Here is a 21,134-nt window from a genome sequence, read left to right as displayed (position 1 = left end):
ATTATTTGTTCATACTGGCTTGGAATAAACCAATAAACTAAACATAACTAAAAGGATGACCCTTTGGTTTAATATCCTTGAAGCCACTTTTTTCATGGTCCCTCAGTTTCTAATGGGTGGCATCTGTTGTGCTTTTGTTTTTGGAATCAATATTTTCGATCTTGTCTCTTGTCGAAAATTCTGTGTTCATGTTTTTGCATGAATTTACATAAATTGAAAATATTTCTTAATACTAAAATAGTCAAATAAAACAAACATTTTCTCAAAAACAGTTGAAGGTTATAAAACTCTCTCTCTCTACATCATGGATAGTCCACAAATTTAGTAAAATATTCCAGATTGTGAGTGTCTGTACAAATAACTCAACTAAAAGAATGACAACATTGTTCCTTTACAAAATAGACAACAGCTTACTAACCTTTTATAGATATCTTTTTTCTCTCACACAAGATCTACTTAATCAGAACAACAGCAGTGCCATGCTTTATTGCATTGGTTTTGATCATTAAATTAGTGATTCATTGGTTGTAGCTGTAGAACAGCTTTAAAACCCCTTAAGCCCAGAGGGGTTTAGGAGCCATTTCCGCCTGAAATTACATACCTGAAATAAATCAACTACAGCTTCATAGCTATAAATGCTGCGTAAATGCAAGCTGTGTAAATGCAAACATTTGGTATTTGTGTAAAGGTAAAGCATTAAATAATATTTTCCCAGTGGAACCACTATTGCAAATATCACTATGCCTGATTTATAAGTGATTAGGCAAAGAAGAAATCCAATCTTTTGAGTTTTGCCTATTCTTTTTTCAAAATAAACATTGCAAAACATCAGAAAAAACTTTTGAAAATACTGTATAGGAGAAGCCTCAGACTAGATCAAAATGTTGTCTCTGATTGCAGCAAATCTGGACTGAATCAACTGAACCATATTTATTTAAAAAATATTTTATTCTGGCACAATTTAGCCAAATGAACCAAAACTGTGCCAAATTCATGAAATTGAATCTGGTCAAATAAATGTACTGATTTTCATTGTAGGACTCCTCCTGCATGTGACAAAGCCTTTTGTCACAAGATCTACCCTGTTTATCATTGAAATGTGCCATTTCAAACTGGGCGGAAAGGTATCTTTTTTCCTCATAACTTCTTACAAAGCTTCTACAGCTGCCGGTTTGTTTTTCTGCACACTGTTGCCAACTCTTCAGCAAGGAGAGTAGCTATTGGCTGCCTAAATGTAACTTTTCTGTTAATTTTGAATGCATGATTTCCAATGATTAGCTCAAGAGACATCATAAGAAAACACATCTTTAAGGACGATGCTTCTGAAACCATTAACCAAGCTTACTCCTTTACTTCCACTTTGTCCTGTAACTCAGTAGATGAACTAGTTGATAACTTTCAGTCTAAAGTTTCAGATAATATTGACTGCATCGCCCCAATTAAAATAAAAATCTCAGTGGAGAAGAGCTCCAGGAGTTAGAAGAGAAAAAAGGGCATGTCGAAAAGCTGAAAGCAGGTAGAGAAAGCCTAGACTCCAAGTTGTCTGTGATATCTTAAAGATAGAGTTTACAGTTATATTTTACAGCTGATAAATGCAAGGGAAACTTTCTTCTCTGAGATTATCAGCAAAAACATTAAGAAAACTTGTGCTTCTTAATGCTGCTGTGTGTGTGGCTTCTGAACTCCACTCCACCAGGGCCTGCAACAAATTTGCTAACTTATTTACTGAGAAAATCCAAAAGATTAGAGGATCAGTCTGTACATCCACATCAAGTTCAGAACCAAAGCTGTCTCCAACTAGAACTGATCTTGACAAAATGTCCCAATTCAGACAAACAAACTACAAAAACTTAGAGGAAATAATTCACCAGCTAAGTTCCTCCTCCTGCTTTCTTGATGTTCTACCCACAGGTTTCTTTAAGAAAGTTTTGCCTGTCATAACATCCGGTTTGACTAAAATAATAACACATCCCTTCCGTCAGGTGTTTTCCCCCAGTTCCTAAAAACAGCAATTATCAAACCACTGCTGAAAAAGAACAATTTAGACAAACTACTACTCCAGAACTGCAGGCCCATCTCAAGCCTCCCCTTTATCTGTACGATTATTGAAAAAGCTGTGTTTCAACAACTAATCACCTTCTTAACAAAGACCAGCCGCTTTGACATTTTCCACTCAGGTTTCCGGGCTCACACCAATACAGAGACCGCCCATGTCAAGGAGTTTAATGACATCAATATAAATGCAGACTGTGGAAGAACCATAGTGCTGGTACTATTGGGCCTCAGTGCAGCATTCAATACTGCCGATCACTCCATTCTGTTAGAGCGCCTGGAGAACTGGGTTGGCCTCTCTGGTACAGCTCTAAACTGGTTTAAATCCTACCTAAAGGACAGGGACCTTTTTGTGTCAACTTTACACCAGACGCGACAAAAATGACATGTGGGCTTCCCCAAGGGTCCATCTTGGTCCTCTCCTTTTCAATATCTACATGTTACCTCTAGCTCAGATCATACAAAACAACATCAGCTACCACAACTATGCAGACGACACACAGCTCTACATCACCATGTCACCAGGTGACTATTAACCCATTCAAGCACTGGATAAATGCTTTGAAGAAATCAATGCATGGATGTGCCAAAATTTTCTACAGTTGAATAAAAACAAAACTGAAGTAAAAATTTTTGGACCAATGGAGGAGCAACAAAAAGTTAGCACACAGCTTCAGCTGGTACAGTTCGCAACCACTGATCAGCCCCAAAATCTGGGTGCAATGATGGACTTAGGCCTGATTCTCCAAAACCATCTAAACACATAAAAAAGTCGAGATACAAAGTCGGCCTTGTATCACCTGAAGAACATTCCCAGGATTAAAGGACAAATGTCTCAGCAGGATCTGGAAAAACTAATCCATACATTTATCTTTAGTGGAACCGATTAGTGCAACGGTGTTGTCACAGCGTTTCCTAAAATAAGTGGCCTAGACAACTGCAGTTGATCCAGAATGTGCTGCCCGCGTCCTCACTAAGACTAAAGTAGAGCACATCACCCCAGTTCTAAAGTCCTTACACTGGCTCTCTGTATCTCAGAGAATAGACTTTAAAATACGTCTGTTAGTCTATAAATCACTGAATGGCTTAGCACTTAAATACATCACAAACTTGTTATCAGTGTATCAACCCTCCAGACCAGTGTTTTAGCTCAAATCTACTCTGAATACCCATAACCAGAACCAAATACAGTGAAGCAGCATTTAGTTCCTATGCTTCACTTATCTGGAACAAACTCCAAGAAGACTGCAAAAATGCAGAAACCCTGAGTTTAGAGTTGCCTTTAACTGTTAATGTTGAAGTTTGAGTCCCAATTGTCCTATACTGTGTCTAACTTGCTGCTACTATTCCAAAGCAATGTGCTTGCCTCTGTAATATTTTCTCTCTGTCTCTGAATGCTTTTCTTTCCTCGTTGTTTTTTGTTTTTGTTTTTTGTTTGTAACGTACAGCACTTTAAATCATCTTGTTACGGAAACATGTTTTATAGACAAACTTTCCTTGCCTTGCCATGCCTAAAAGTTGCTAGAAGTCGCCTGACGACATCATGACGTAATTTGCAAATTTGTGCATGTGATCCAGGCTGGATGAAAGAGAAGCATTTGGCAAGACAAAAATGTGATTAAATTACAAATGAACTCTATGAAATAAAGCATTACATTTTATACATTCCCTGAATCCATACTACCTGCATCAAATTTGACCAAAAAGACATGTCATCAGAGGCACACAGAGAATGAGGTGAATAAGTGATTCAAGCTGTGCATGAATAAAATTCAGGGAATTATTTTAGTGCAACAGTTTCAAAAAACAAAAGACTAGACGAAAAATATATATTTACACTATATTTATTTCCCACCTTGTAATCCAGGGTGGAATCACCAGCAGCTTTGCACACACGTTATACATTTTCTATATTATTGGATGGTGTTGAAAGTGCTGGAGAAATCAAAGAACATGATCATCATTGTGCTCCCAGGATACTCCAGGTGGGCCAGATCTTGGTGTAGCAGGGAGATGATGGCATCATCCACCCCAATGCCAGGCTGGTAAGCAAACTGCAGTGAATCCTATGGCATCATCAGGGTCCGAAGAAGGTTGTGGATAGACCTCTCAAGGGTCTTCATTAGGTGTGATGTCAGTGCTACTGGCCTGCAGCTGTTGAGGTGTTTGGGGTGTGTGATCTTAGGCACCGGTACCACACAGATCATGCAAGAGTGTTGGTGAGTTCATTTTAAAAACCTCACAGATACTGAAAATAACCAACTTCTCTTCTTCTCAAAGTAAACCAACTACTACTCTGAAGTGTGTTGCACTGATCCACCAATCAGAAAAAAAAGACAGGATGTTTTGTTTCTGAAGGCCCATCGTTAGGTGTAAAATAGGCTGATCAGACAACTTTTCTGTCGATATCTGTTATGGTAAGGTTTTGCCAGTTTAAAACACAAGTTTTGGTTTATTTGCTGACTAAAGCTTATACTTTAGTTATACCTTAGTCAGCTGCTTTGGCAAAAGTATGGAAAAGCAGTCCTTGTATTTATGAAAATCTCTCCCTCCACGGAAATAAAAAAACAAACAAACAAACAAAAAAAATTCCCGATCTAATATAAATGTATCGTTAATTCAAGCAGATGGAGTATATAAGTGTTGTACTCAGCTGATTTTGTCTTTATCATTTCATCATTTCATAACCAGCCCTCTGTTAACATGTTAAAATTATTGTTTTTGTTTCTAGTTTAGTGTAACAAAGCTTCGGGCATAGGGGCATAATGTGCAAGTTCTTAGTTTGAGTTCATTAATACAATATGATCTTTTCACATAAGTGGGTGAGTTACTTGGGAGGCTGTTACCAAGTATGTATGTATGAAGGAGAGCTTTAATCTACAGCGCTAATGGGAGAGAACCTTAGCTGTACTGTGGGATGTCCATGACCTTGACCATGACCAACTGTGTGCTTGTCCTGAAATAGGCTTTTCAAGCTCTAATTATTCTGCCAGTGTGAACTTGAGCGAGCTACAAAGATGAAGACGGAATAAAGTTGGTGATAAAGTAGCTCATTAATACTCCACTGCTCAAACCAGATCATCTTGCGAATTATTGCTGCTGAAGTGTGGCCGCTTTTGGATTGGCATTTACATATGACAAGATGCGATATTGTCTCCGAATGGAAATGATCTTTAAAAAGTAGGAAGTGATGGATTTAGCCACAAATAAATATATTTTGTTTCCCATGAATGCTCCTTCAATGTTTATTCTGTACAGTAAGACGCTCTTGATTTAAATTGTTTCTGTGAAAGTTTGTTTCAAGTGAGTCATGTCAGGAAGACATTTTATCAGCTTCAACTAGCTATCACCATAACAGTTTCACTGTTTAGCCATGAATTACACAGCAGTCACAGTATGTGTGGCATGTGGTGAGTGGGAGCAGCCCACATATTCTGGGATCAGGACTGAAGGAGTCTGTGCTTGACTAGAGGGTATCATCATACGATTACGTTCCAACAACCGAGAGATTCTCGTCTGCAATCATCAGGGTTGTTTCCGTAGTTTTTAGGAACTGCAGTTTCACATAAAGAAAGAAAGCTGTGTTCTTTGGCAAAATATGACTGGTCATATTGTAGGCTGTTGCTAAGCTTGTATAATACCACATTTTCATGTTGCAAATTAAAAAGAACAGCAATAATATAAAAAAACACATAATTCAGAACCAATACCTTAAAAAAAAAAAAAAAAAATAGATGTTAATGTTCCTCTTATGAAGTCACTGTTTTAATGCTTTTGATGTGAACTTGGACTCACTGTGACGCTAAGGGGGATGTTAAAATCATTTTTCTTGCAGAAAGCTGGAGTTATTTGCAACTATTTATAACCTCTCCCTGGACAGCTCCTTTAGTCAGAGCTAAGAAGAATAACTCCCGAGCATGATGCTGCCATCAACTTTTTTTTACCTGCATGTATGGTATTTTTGTTGTGTTGTGAGTTTTTTTTTTTGTGAAAAACATATCTTATGAATGCAACCAAAAAGTTGAAGCTTGGTTTCATCAGACCATAGCAAATTTTCACACCAGGGTGTTTTCTTCGGAAGAGAATAACTTTGTCTTACAGACACCACGCCTTAGTCCAGACACATTGAAAATACAGGAGACGGCTGTCACGAGGAGAACAGTACCCCACGTGTTGAAAATTCTTGCAGCTGCTTCAGTGCTGCTATCTGCTTCTTGGCAGCCTGTTTAAACCAGTCTCAGTGCAGTCTTTTTATCAGCGTCGGAGAAATACCCCTTTTGTTTCTCCAGGTTTTCTGTTGCTGTTCCGTGGTCTATACATAATGCAGTGGATTCATGTCTTCCCTTCTCCTAACCGATACATCTGTATAATAGTGTCATTCGGATCACTTTTAACCCGTGAGCAAACTGATGTTAGGCGAAAGCTGAAATGTAGTAAATGTCAAAAAGAGTCCCTACTATGACAGCTGAATTTTAAATAAAGTTAATCAGACTCACTAGACTTGAAAGCAGCCATGAATTCAAAAATGAAAAGGGTGCTTTGGCAAAGTGTTAGTTTAGGTTCAAGGAAAATGCAGACTATTTCTTACTTTTTTCTTCCTATAAATTTGCTTTTCAGTTAAGGTGTAAATAATAGCTATCACATTGTAATTCTGAAATTGAGCATGATATATATATATATATATATATATATATATATATATATATATATATATATATATATATATATATTTGCATCACAACAGCCTGGCATTTTAACAGGGGTGTTACATTATTTAGAGCCTCTGTGTGTTTATCGACTGCATGTAATGATTGTAAAATACATTCAAGTTATTTACTTCAATCAAAGTATTTTAGTGAATCAGTTAAAGGGATCAATCGTTCCAAAACAAAATGTTCACAATCCACTACTGACATTAAAATATCTACATCTTTCATTGATTTAGAAATGTCACTAATACATTCTTATGCACAAAGATGTTTAGCATTGTTTTGATGGTATGAGAGAAATGGGACACTTTGCAAACAAAAATTCCCTTGTCAGTTATCCCTACTTTTTATTATCCCCATAATTACCTAAAGTTCAAATGAACTCATGATCTCAATGATCGTAACATTTCATGGAAAATAGCTTTTAATGAAGATGTACTGTACACTTCTACAGTCTTTTAAGCATTTCAGATTTTTTTATAGAGTATAAAATTCAAGATAAGATTCTATTTAAATAGTTTAAAAGAACAGTACATTAAAACACAAACCAATGCACCACTTGCTGTAAAGTTTTCATTTTGTACCAGTAGCTGTTATATGGACTATCAACAACTGCTGTGCAACATAATGCTTATTCCTACTGAGCACAAAGTCGAACCTCAGTCAAAAACAGTAAAGAATAGACACAAGTCCCGTCTATGTAAAAATATTTCCATCCATCTCATGAGAAGTCCCGGAATTTGACTTTGGAAAAGTTAATCATTTCACAGCTGAAGCCAGTTATCGGTTGGCAAATTCTCCTGGTCTAATGTCAGTACAGATGTATTGTGATGCCTAGAAAATTAGTAATGATTGCAAACATTTTGTGACACTGAAACAGGTAATCAATTCTGAGGTATGTTTAACATGAGAAACAAAAAAAACAAAAACAGTGAAGGCATAATTTATGTTTCGTTGTACTGAACAGACATGATATATTCAGTGGGTGTCGTGTTTGTTCAGTCTGTTTCTGCAGTGGTTTTTGTTGCTGATATACTTTTGCAGGTTCAGTGGATTTAAGAATGTAAAAAATATATATTCTATGTGAACAGTTTTATTTTATTTTGGGTGTAATCGTGTCTTGCTCTACCATTTTCCGGCTCCCGGTTTGACTTTCTTTTTTGCCCTACTTTCAGTTAGAGTGCTGTACTTCTGCTGGCTGTCACTTATAATGTAGTAGCTTAGGGTACAACGTACTCAACCTAAGCTGACTTTCCATGATTTCACTTGACTTGAATTAACAAGCCCCATTGGACATCTGCGTTTCTCACCCAGTGCCAAAAATACTAAATGATCCACTTACCTAGCCAGTGTTCTCCGGTGATTTTGCCAAATCCTTCACGGTATGACTCCCATCCCCTGAAGAAGTTAACCGAGCCGTCCTCCCTACGCTGAATCACCTAAACGATCAGGACAGCAAGAGGAGAGACAAAGAGGTCAGATGGTTTTTCATCTCACACAGAGCGGTTCATCATTCTTTTTGATGAGTCATTCTCTGTCCCACTGATCATCGCTAAGCTCAAGTAGAACTAAACTAAATGAACTCATAAATGCTTGCTCTTTCGCTAATGAATAATGCAAATGCTCAATCCACTAAAAAGGCAATTTGTTGGAAGCTAATAAAGGGAATCCATTAAATCTTGACTGACTTTGAAACAAATTGCCATGGAATCTGCATACCTAGTTGAGATCCCAGCACAGAGATTATATTCATAAAAGAATGATTCTACACACACACACACACACACACACACACACACACACACACACACACACACACACACACAGACAAATATTTCAGTAGGAGGAAAAATGCAATTATAAGCAAATAGCAGATTTTGCTATACCCTGTGCACATGCATTTGCATTTCCTACGAACGTATCAACTGATACTGCTGACATGACAAGCTGATGAGGAAGGAAAATTAGAAATGTGCTCCTCAAGAGGGAAATGTCTGAGTAGAGGAATTAGAGGGCTGTGCTAATGTTTTAACGGCAAAGAAAAATCCTTTAGACAGTGCATCTTCAACGTGAATAATCCCCTACCATTCCAAAAAAGTACCAGATGGCACAGACAGCTATTTTTCCTTTTAACATCTGCACCGACAAAGAAATCCAGCTGAGCAACAGCAATTATCTTGATTATCCCCTTATCCCACATCACTGTCTTTCTCTGAAATATCTACATCATCATTAATCTACATCATCTTTAGATGTATAGCGTTTTCCTTCATCTCAACAGAAACATGAATGCATTTTTTTCCCTCTCACATCTGAAATGATAGGGTCATCTAACCTTTATTTCCAGACTGTCATGAGAAGTCTTGGAATTGTGGAGCATATTATATGTACAGAATTGTAAATTTACAAATCAATTATGTACATATCCCAGCTCACAGTGCCAAGTTCTACCTGTCAGTGGATCACCAACTTTCTGACTGACCGGCAGCGACAACAAGTCAGACCTGGGAGCATGTTCTCTTGCTCAAGAACCATCAGCAACCTGCATCCTCCCAAGAATGTGTAACAGCCCCACTCCTCTTGTCTCTGTACACTAATGCCTGCTCCTCAGTGGACCTGTCAGGGATTCGTCTGCAAACTTTAGGAGTTAAATTGTCATTGGTCTGATCCAGGACGGTGGTTAGTCTGTATACAAACAGGAAGCGGATTGGCTGGTCCACCGGTGTGGTCTGAACCACCTGGACATTAACTTGCTCAAGATTGTGGAGATGACTGGACTTACTGAGAACACACTGCCTCCCTTCACTATTCTCAGCAACACTGTCTGCTGTGGATCACTTCCATTTCCAAGAAACCACCATTTCACTAGACCTGAGATGGTCCTAACAAATAGACACTGATCAGAAGAAGGCTTAGCACAGACTGCTCTTCCTGGGGCACAGGAGCTGCTGGTCACTTTCTGCCCTGCTATTTTGCAGGTTGTTTTGTGCACACCCATCAATGTGTGCTTTGGCTCAATTCTAAAACAGGACAGATCCAAACTACGCACCACAGAGCACTATATACAAAAATGAACCACCGCAGAGACATTTTCTACCCCATACTGTTAACAGTCCCAGTACCCAAACCCATACCATGCTTATATTGACAAATCCATCGTCATCCTCTGTTTTTTAGAAACATGTGTGTATGCATATTTACAGCGACATGCAAAAGTATCCCCTCCCAGCACTTTTCATGTTTTGTTGCCTTATCCACCAGAAATGAAAACGGATTGTTTGAGAGCAGCATTTCATTTACAGAACGTGCCTTCAACTTTGTTGTATGCTTTCCAATAAAACAATGTATACACAGGACAAAATATCAGAAATATCCAGCATGAAAAACTGTTCATGCCTCCACCCCCCAAAGTCAGTACCGAGAAGCACACTTTTAAAGCAATTTCAGCTGCAAGTAACTTTTGAATGTCTCAATGAGCTGGCCACATCTTGCCCCTGGCCTTCTCCCTTTCTTCAAGCAAAACCTCTCCAGCTCCTTCATGTTTGATGGTTTTTGCTTGTGAACAAAAATCTTCAAGTCTAACCACCGATTTTCTATTGGATTGAGGTCTGGACTCTGATTGAGACAGTTAAACACACAAATGTTTCCCCTTAAACCCCACGAGTGTTTCTTTGGCAGTATGTCATTGTCCTGCTTGAAGGTCCCAGTCTCAAATCACAGGCGGAGCAACACAGGTTTTGCAGGTTTTGGCCAAAAATATCCGTGTATTTAGCACTTTTCCCTCCAACCAGATCAGTTTCCGAGTACTTGCTGCTGAAAAACTTCCCCACTGCCAGGTGCTGCCACCACCATGATGGGATGTGCAGGATTTGTGCCAGACATAGCGTTTTCTATGGTGGCAAAAAAGTTACATTTTAGTCTCCCCAAACTCAAAACCTGTATTCTTATTTTCATCACCAAGTAATGGCTTTTTTCTGACCACTCTTCCATAAAGCCCAGCTCTATGGAGTTCACAGCTCATTGATACTCCAGTCTCTGAGGTGGAGCTCTGCAACTCCAGCAGGGTTACCTTTGGTCTGTGAGCTGCCTCTCTGATTAATACCCTTCTTGCCTGGTCTTTGAGTGTTTTTGGTAGCCCTCTATTGTCAGGTTTGTTGTCATACCAGGTGCTTTCCATTCAAAGAGGATGGCTATAATGGTGCTCCAGAGGAACGTCAAAGCAAATGTGATAAGTGTCAACTCCAGTGGTAGATAATACGGCCTCATACTAACAGCTAGCAGCTCAATGTCCCTACTGACGAGTGACTTTTTGATAGTTAGCTCCCTAGAATTACAGCAGCTATTATTGACAAACACTACAGAATGCCATCTTCCCTCCCTTACTCCATGCATGTTCTGCATGCATGGAGTAAATTAAAACCATTCATATATATGTGTCCGGAGTTTGTGTGGTTAGCCAAGTCTGAGTTAGCATAACCATCTTCCCTCAGTGGTCCAGTGTCTCTTCCTTCTCAGGTCGGGGGCAATATTGTGTCACTCTGTGAGAGGTGACACAGCAGAGTTACCAAGAGCTAATAGCTGATTTGTGATGTACAAAATGGGAGGATGACTGCTTATGTGGTCTCCGAAAACATGCCATTAAAGGAGGAAATAAAAGTAAAGTTGTCCACAAAAGAATCAGCACCACTGTGTGTACAGTACAAGCAGGATGGAAATAACTGGAACAGCAACACACTTCTAAAAAATAGATCTAAAAAGGATAAAAAACCCAGGACTGAGTCGGAGCTGCTAGAACAGACGGCCGGCTCGTGCAGCACGGGAAGTAGAAACTACATGCAGGGTCTGGCCTAAACTTATCTAACATGAAAAATAAAGTAAAAACATAAATCAAGCTAAATCACATAAAAGCTGTCTAAAACCAGACTTCACATAACTTGTGGCAACTTTAAAGTGCAATAACGTTGCAGTCTAGTTGCGAGGACTCTTTTATTCCTTCACGGTGAAAACTCCTGAATACCTTGAGACAGTTTGGTCTTGGTGTGTTTTATTGCTGCAGTTGGTGGTTAAGATTACAAACAACAAACAGAAATGTGTGCAACTCCCAAAAGATGCCACAGGGCTCTGTTAAATATAGCAGTGGTTCATGCATTGGGATAAAATAAGGTTTTATTGACCTGTAAAAAATGTTACTTGGCTTACAAAATATATTTATCAGCAATAAACCAACAAATGGAAAAATTTTCACCTGTGCCTTTTATCGTTGTATTTGACTCAGCACTTACTGACGCCTTCATGATTTCACTATTTTCATTTTTAATTAAATAAAACATAAGAAAAAAACATTTTTATCTGAACAAATAGGCTGTATCAAAAGTTGAAAGGCTCATGAAAAAAAAGTAGTTTACATCTAATGTCTTTTCATTCTTAACCGCATTCTACTGAAATCAAATGTCATTATTCAGGCCCCATTAATGAGGTTTGCGGTGAAATAACTGCAATGATGCTAATCCACCATTGCTTTGTTGTGGATAATATACCAAAGGTTTGTGACTCTGGCCCGCCTGTTTCTTTTCACTGATTACAGTGTTTAGAATTTTTATTCCAACACGGAGGGGAGCGGAAAAAAGCTCTTGCTTAAATGCAACGAGGCAACTTTTATGCCATCAAATAATGGCCCTCCCTGTCTTATTACATGCCTTTCTTCCCCGCTCCTCATCCCAGCGATCAAATAAGCTGAAACACAGAAGGCTACAAATTGATGTTAGCATGTTTGAAATGAGCTCTTCCTTTTAACCCATCTCCAATTATTATTCTCTCCACCCCTGGTTCTCTGAGTATTAAGTTTAGGAGGCAACATTATAAAACATGTCAAGAAAAATACAAACAGAAAAAATGTTAGAGATCACTTTTGGATAATAATATTTTAGGAATACAGTGCCAAAAAAAAACAATTATGCACAGTGCACAACAATGAGAACCCACATATAGGGACTTAAATGCAACTTAGCTTTAAAACAAAGGCTTGAACTGGAGACCTGGGCATCAACTGTGGGACTTGAGTTTCATGAACAATCTCATGTAATCAGGGGTAAAAGTACGCCAGCAAGTGAAGATCATTTGAGAAAATGATTAATGCTTTTTTTTCTCCTCTCTGAATTACCCAAGTGTGTACAGATGATTGGTCGTCATGGTAATCTTGGGCACAAGTACGTATGCATGCTCTGTAATGATTTCAACAGGAAGTGACTGAAAAAAGGCGTAAAGGTTAACTTTCAAGTTTACCTTTTTTTATAAAATGCTTCCACCAAGGATATTTTCACATTAAATAAGCCACAGACTGCGACTCTGGCAGATATGTGCATATTCTTCTGTAAAAAGATGCCTCTGATTCATTAACCAGAGAAGTTCATGCTCTTGCTTCATGTTGACCACATGGACCACATTAAACTATTAGATTATTTCAGGGCATTTACAGAACAAAGCAAACTCAGCATCTTTCTCCCGCTGTTAAGCTAATGTCACTATAAATAAACTTCTAGTTTCTAAAAAGAAAAAGCATTCCTAGTTTATTTAATTGTTAACTCCATTTGAATTGGTGTTAACCCATTTGTACCGTTTCTCTGAGAACATAAATGTATATTCATGTTTCTGATGGGGTAACTGTAATACCTGAATAACACGAGAAATATTTCAAGACTGTACAAAACACTTTCTTTCATGTTTAATGTGTTTCAAAATGCAAAGATTTTAAATATCCATCCATTTCTTCGCCTGCTTATCTTTGCAGGGTTTGCTGAGAGGGCTGGTACCTAGCTCCAGCCATTAAATGGTGAGAGGTGGGGTACGCCATTTCTCCATCCATCACCAGGAGGCGCATAGACAGGACAAACATCCCTGTGTGCGCATATTCACTCCCAATGGCTATTTTCGAGTGACCAATTAATATAGCATAACTTTTTTAAACTGTGGGGTGAAGCCAACGCACCCAGACATAACCCCTGCATTCACAGGGGACTGGGGGCCATTCTGTAAACTCATAGAGTTGAAACTTAGCTCGGAAACATAGCTTGTGAACATCTCTGTGGCAAACATATTCATGCCTTGATCTTTTCAGACGTATTTGTAATGGTATGCCATTTGAGTTTTGAAGAAGAGGAAAAAAAATCTCTTTTGAAACAGGATCAGTTGAAGGCATAAACACATACTAAGGGCTGTAAAAACCCTTGAATGCAGCCTTTGTCCTTTTGCTAATCATTCTGTTTAGACCTTTCATTTTAGATTTGTGTTCATCAGAAAACAAAACTCTTGAACGAACCAGAAGCAACCATGAGCACCCCAATTTTAAAACAGCTTTAGCCACCCACAGCAGCATCAACGCGGAACTATGAATCCCTGTGGCAATGGGAAACTGCCAGTACTCTCATGAAAAGAAACAAACAGTTCAATTCATATGAGGGTCAACACTCTTGTCTTGCCAGCCATGCTTCTCCCCATGTGAAGCCTCTCTCTAAGACGTGAAAGAAAATCTCTGAGATTTAATAGATGTTGACCCTAAAGGTCGGATTCTATGAAGTCTTGCCACGCCGAGTGTACTCCAAGAAGAAGGACAAGTTGAAGTGAGTTCACGTGTCAAAATGTTGAACAATAGAGGCTATGCATAGTGATGCCTATATACAGGGAAGTAGTGTTGGGTGGTCATGTGCTCAAAGCGTAAGCCAGGTTATCAGAGAATAACAGTATTCTTGGTTATTCACAAAGCTGGAAACTGTCAGGTTTGTGTGTAAAGTAGGTTTTCCACTGAACAAACCTTCTTCTGTTGCCATTTCTTCAGAGTAGCTTTGGTTTTTTTCATATAGTGATTCCTACTGATGAAGACAGGGAGGGACTGCAAGAACCACAGCATATTTCAGGTATAGAGACAAATTCTGCCACGTTAAGAAATACCGCCTTGCTCGTCCCTGTTACTGATGTGCAAATTCATTCTAGCACTATCTTTTTTTTTAGTTTACAGTATGATAAGATGATTTTCTTTTTTAACATTTCCTGTCTAGCACTGTAGTATTAAGAATTGATTTCTAAATGCCAAATAGAGCCCAACAGATTTACTTTCACAAGTAGAGCATTACAGCTTTTGCCATAGTGCTTTGCTGATTTCTATGTGCAAATAGCTTTATTAGATTTTATTCTGGCACTGTTTGACGTTCAATGGATGCATAAACGGGAAGGTAGAAGAGAAAAAAAAGGAAGAGAGAAAGATGAGACAGAATGCTAAAAGGGAGAAAAGGTGACAAAATTACAGGAAAGGAAAAGGAGAGAACAAGCTAACATCTGTAAACATCTGAATCCAAGCACCTGTGGCTGTTGGGGAAAGTGCACTTGTGTATGTAAGGTTTATCCATAAGAAAAATGCTCAATTGTGGTTGTGAGGAGCCACAGAAATGGAATCGATTTGTAATTATTGGGTCATGGTTGTGTTCTCTAAGTTGCAACGCTTATGCCACAAACTGGTTCAAGATGTCGCAATATTTTGTGATAGCCTGGCTCATCTGGAGGTCGTCTTACACACAATGAATGGAAATATTATGCTGCATTTTTTTCAACCAGTGTAGTATGTTTGTACATATTGGAAACACAAACAATGTTAAACAACTCAAGCAGTATAGGTTTCACAACTATTTTGTGGACAGGTTAAACTGATTATGCAAACAACCTTGTAACAGACAGCAGAACTTTTATTGAATCAGTTGTAGTGGATATCATACATGGTATTGCTATCTCCGAAAGACCTTCAGAAAGTTGATGTAATAACCTGCCCACGGCACTTTCTTTGGGGACGCCTTTCTTGGATTTTCAAAAACAATTGCAAAAACAGAAAATATATATATTTTTTTTACTTCATACAATTTCTGCTTCTGCCAGGAAACCTGTGTATTGTGTTTACAGAAACTCGCTCCAGGTCAAATAGTAAAAAAAAAAAAAGAAAAAGCACAACACAAAAGTAACGATTTTTCTGCTCCTCAATAACACGGGGGGATGTTAGTTATATAGAACAAAGGTTATATTTAAAACAATATACAACAGTGAGCAGCTACTCACTCTGAAGATATTGCTGGTGTAGTGAGGATATTGCAGTGTGTGCAGTTTCTCATCTTTTGTGGACCTCATTTTTCTCTATGATCTATTTGTTCAGAATGATTCTATGGCTGTGTGCATCCTTGTGCATGACTATCAGTTAAGCAGTTACAGTTCCAGGTCTTTTCGGGGATTCAAATTAAGCTTTGAATGCATTCAATATGTTCCGTGTCATTTAAAAGAAGCTCCAAGCTCATCAAAGTAAAGTCAGAGACTTTGGATCACTTCCCAAACCAAAAACTTGTTTCAATGAAAACCATCCCATCATTTTAATTTCTCTCTTTGTGTGTGTGTGTTTGAGTGAGAGAGAGATTAAGCATTAGTATTCCATGCAGATGTCTGTGCATTTAAGATAAAGTCGATAAGTACTATACAGGGGTTGACATAAGCAGTCAAGAGGCAGATAGGTAGTTAAGGGGGTTGTATTTCTTGTTTGCACTGCATATGTTTCCTCTCCTGAATACGGTGTAGGTGGAAATATTAGTCGGAGAAGGCTTGGCCCTGTGCTATAAATCCCTATACATCCCCTTTTTCATCCAGGTACAGCCTGTCTTTTCTATTCATCTTCTTTTTGATTTATGCTATTCAGCATCATGTGCAGCACCTCGCAGTTCACTCGGCCGCACGCAAACTCCAAATACTGGCTGAAACACTGACTGCTGATTCTTCTGAGCACTTATTTTTTATTACTTCACATGCTCTCCTTTTTTATCGCCAGCCTTGAGAGATACATTTAATGACTGTCTGTGCTCCCTTTTGCTTCATTACACATTATGCATGCATTGTTTGAGATAACTTTCTTCAAAAGCTGGTCCACACAGTTGCTGTGATAGTTGTCAGACTGCCAGATTGTGGCTAAAGCACAGACAGGATCTCCAGAGCGGCATGGTGAATGAAATGATTGTATTAGAAATAAACCCAAAAGCAAACAAGACACACTTTATCTGTGCAAGATTTCACTTTTTAACGTAAGCTTTCAGTCAGAAAACCTTCATCACTGCGTACAAAATACAGAATGAGCAGACAGGTTAAAAACAGATCAGTCCTGCCCTGATCATTTGCAGTATTAAGCAGTACACCTGTGTACAATCATCTGGTGAAGCATTCTGGGAGTTGTAGTTCTAAAGGCTCTGGCTGTAAAGACAACACACGGAGGCCGTCTCAGAATGCCCCAGAATAATTTATCGCAGCAAAAAAGGCAAAAACCATAAACAAAGAAGCCATTTTCAAAAACAGTAAGTACGTGGGGCTCAGGAGAATAGTCCTGAATTAGAAAGATATCCCCAGATCCACAAGAAAAAAAAAAGACTACAACAGTAGAAGGGCGAACTGAGATACACAGAAATGACCTAAACATAGGAAGAAATGTTACAAAACAGAATTAATACCAGACGTATTATTGCTCACAAAAATATACAAGGAAGCTAACCGAAAAAGCAGAAACTGGAATGGCGAGACAAAGAAAATATTGAAAACAGAAACACACAAAAAAAAAAAAAAACACACACAAAAGAAAAACGAACCCAAACATCTGGAGGTCGTGACACAGACAGATTGTCAGTTTCACCATTAAGCGAACAAAGGGCTGTCATGCAGTTCAAGTGTTGAAAATTTGCATGCTTGCACTTTCGCAGCTGCTGTGTCTGCAGTGGATCAGATATTTCAGTTTTATTGAGCCTTGGCTGCCGTGGCATCTCACCAGGCCTCTTGTACACGGACGAAGGAATGTAGTTTACACAGAGAAGCAGCTTAACATCCCGACTGACAATTCCTTGCACACAATGTCTGGCCAGGGGGCTGTACTTCACATCAAAGGAGTTTTAGCGAAGGTCACCAGCTATTTCTGCGGGGCAGGCGATCTTTCAGGCATACACATATACTCAGATCTGCAGCTGTGACAGAACGGCCGTTTTACTTGAACGCTGAGCAAGGACTCACATTCACAGCCTTAAGTACGACTTCCAAAAGTCGAGCCAGAAAAAAAATCCATATTAAAGATAGTGTGGGTTCCTGTTGTACAAGCAGCAAAGTCGATATTAACGGCTGCTGGAACCCCTTCTAAATATACACTGTATTTGTTCTCATGGGACAGATAAACATGTGAAGCTTCAAGAAGACAGATTTTAGTTCATTTAACAGTTTTTTTTGTTGCAGCATATCTCCTTGTGCTCAACATTAGTGCAATAAATATTAGGAGGAACTCAGGGATGGCAGTGATTTGTTCTCATTTTGCAGCTCCTAAACCCTTCATCAGTTATCCCTATATTACACTTTTGACTTAATCCCTTTTTTTCAGCAGCTCCTCTTATACCCAAATCTTTTTACGAGCTGCTCCAACCTAATCCAAAAGCACAAACAGCCTATCTTACCACAGCAACCCTTTAGAAATTAGCTCCATAATTTGCACAGGCTTACACGTTTCTAGCATGAAAATGCACCACAGATGTTAGGAAAAATAAATTAATTTATGTAGTCTGCAATGTGTGAGATTTGATTGTTGTTGCATAAATCCACACATATGTATGAACATTGGTGCTTCTATTTAGTTTTTAATGATATAGCTTGATAATCTGAATGACTTGTTAAATTTCTTTTTGCAATGGAATATCTTCACTTATGATTAAATTGATAACATGTTTACTAGTTTCATAACTAGAAAATTGTTCCTCTATTGCCAGTGTTTTTTTTTTTTCCCCCTGAGTATTCAGAAAGTTTTTCGAATTGCAATTTTGAGTTTTAGGTTAGGTCTGTTGTGCAAAATGTAACAGGATCACATGATCAATTTAAACTTGTTTTTAAGAGGAATGCTTCATTCATAAAGCCCGCTCACATTACAGGTAGGATCCACGAAGTCCAAGAAGTAATCCAGAAGAAATCCAGAAGAATAAAACGTAGGATTTTGAAAGATGGTTTTGACAGTGATGCACAGAGAGATTGGATGTTGACCGTAATTGGCAGAATGTATTGCTTGACCGGGTCTGTTTGAACATAAAATAGTTAGGAACCAGAAGCCCATTTGTCTTCTCACCACGGAGTAGTGCTAACAGGTTGCACCGACACAACACTATTCAGTGTGGAAGTTTTTGCTGTAGAAAAAGACCTGGTTGTTTTCAGCATTAGCAAGGTGTTTAAAATTTAAGCTAAAGCAAGCATTAAAAAAAAGATGCAAGAAGCATCTAAAAAGGAAACTATTTTTCCGCAGAGGCCTGGCAGCTTTTTATTTAGGCTTCTACTTTTAAAGAGGCACTTCAAGAAATAACAGAAACCTGAACATTTTACAGAAGATTTGCCCTGTTTTATACTTATAGAGTGTTTATTCTTCTCTGTCAAAGAACACGGTGGACTAGGAAGTCTCGGCAGTTCTTTGGAAATTCCACAATGGAGGTAAGCGTGTACATACTCTACAAGGAACACGCACACAGGGACTGCTGTCAGTAATTCTTACCATGCTGATCATGCTAAACTTCAGTAATGGTGATGTTAAAGACAGTGGGTAGAGAGATGTGAAAAATATTTCTCCCCCTACAGATTTCTTCTGGGTTACTTTTTGTCATGCTAATATGTTTCAGATCCAACTAATTGCACTGTCAAGTACAGGTTCCCTGAGTATACATAGATTACAACTTTCAAACGATTACATTCCTGAAAGGAAAAATAATTTATCGTTCCCAAAGTCATTCGTGTCTTATAGCACCAAAACAATCCTAGACCATCATACGCCGGCCACCACTGGCTGTGAGTAGGATGTTTCTTTTTCTGAATGCTGTGTTAGTTTTATGACAGATGTAACAGGACACACTCCTTTCACACACCTTGTCTCATCATTCTATATATTTAACCAAAAGGTTTAGGGATCATTAAGATGATTTTTGGTAAATGTGAGACTGTCCTTTGTGCTCTTCCGGTCCAGTGGATCTGGATCTCCCCCAGAAATGTCATTTTAGCCCAGTCTCGTCCTTGTTTGCTGAATCATGAAGACTAATTTTAGCTGAGGCAAGCGAGACATCCAGTTCTTTCAGTGTTGTTCTGACTTCAGTCAATTTAGGTGGGCCAGTCACTCGTTGGACGTATCTAACTATGATTCACTGGAGTCTTAAGAGCCTTAGAAAAGCCTTCATAAACCTTCCCAGAATATTACATTTCAGTTACTTATTTTTTCTCTGTTTGTTATTTAATTTCTTTAGATTGTTTGTTTTTGAAGTTTTTTACCATTCTTTATGAAGTTCTTTTTCTCCCCTTTCCTGATTCTACAGGTTAGGGCAGGACATTGAATTCAGCACTCCCTCCCCTCAAAAAAAAGGGGAAGCAATCACTTTTATCACAAAAGACCAAGGGACTAAGCGGGTTAGAAAATGGATGGATGGATGGATAGTTTGGAATCCTGTTTCTCTCCATAAATGAAATTGTCATTCGAAAACAGCAAAGTACAATTTCCTTGATGATCTGAAATATTGAAGTATTTCAAAGAAGAATAAGAAAGGTTTATGTTTTTCCTATTTATCCCAAAGTAGATGAAGAGCATTTTTTTTTCTGTTTATAATTGTTAGAGAGAAATCAGAACAGGCTTAAATCAGTGACAGCATAAAAAAATCACTGATTGAAAATCAGGCACAAAGTATCTGATCTATTTTTCTTTTTTTTCTACCTATTAAGAAGCTTTTACATCCAGCACAGCTGTAGCAGGGCCCTCCAGATGACATAAAGAGTCTGTGCAAGGTGCAGCAGTTGCTTTTACAACTTTTGTAAAAGACTCTGTGTTAGCAAGTCACCATAAACTAAAGTACTAGACAGTTAAAAGTCCCTTGGGTTGTTCCTCCCCTGCAAAGGGAACTGTGTGACCATTCCTCAGAAAACATTAGCTCCAGTTTAAAGCTCTACCATATCTGCTTGATACATAGTAACAAGAAACATATCTACAGAAATAAACGAGCAGAGCATCCTAAATGCATCATCTTTGCACAGTAATGAAGAGAAACATAAAGAACATTATAATTGGTACGTGGTCAGTCTGAGTTCCAAGTGAACCATTTCAGCAGAAACAGTAAGGACCGGCAGGCGTTAACAAGCGAATCCCAATCCTTAACGACCATCTCGCCTAACGCTTTCTCAAGGGGCACTGGCATGATCACATTAAGCTGCCTGTAATCTCTGCAGTAGATGAAGGCTACTTAACAAGCAGCCTTAAGCTCTTCAGTAGGCTTTCTGTCAACTACAGGGAGCTTGCAGCGTGCACAGACGGAC

The 21,134-nt window shown here is 38.6% G+C and overlaps 1 protein-coding gene across 2 annotated transcripts in view; it reads right to left on the bottom strand.

Moving 5' to 3' along the window:
* Positions 1 to 21,134, bottom strand: part of fibcd1 (fibrinogen C domain containing 1) — a 200,350-nt gene that overhangs the window by 59,035 nt on the left and 120,181 nt on the right. For both annotated transcript variants that reach the window (XM_012866217.3, XM_012866218.3), the window contains one exon: positions 8,104 to 8,200. In XM_012866217.3, the coding sequence (XP_012721671.1) occupies positions 8,104 to 8,200 (97 nt within the window). The remainder of the gene's footprint in view (positions 1 to 8,103; positions 8,201 to 21,134) is intronic.

The sequence above is a fragment of the Fundulus heteroclitus genome, chromosome 8 (genome assembly GCF_011125445.2).
Source record: "Fundulus heteroclitus isolate FHET01 chromosome 8, MU-UCD_Fhet_4.1, whole genome shotgun sequence".
Taxonomy (NCBI): domain Eukaryota; kingdom Metazoa; phylum Chordata; class Actinopteri; order Cyprinodontiformes; family Fundulidae; genus Fundulus; species Fundulus heteroclitus.
This window is presented reverse-complemented; position numbering and strand designations above follow the sequence as displayed.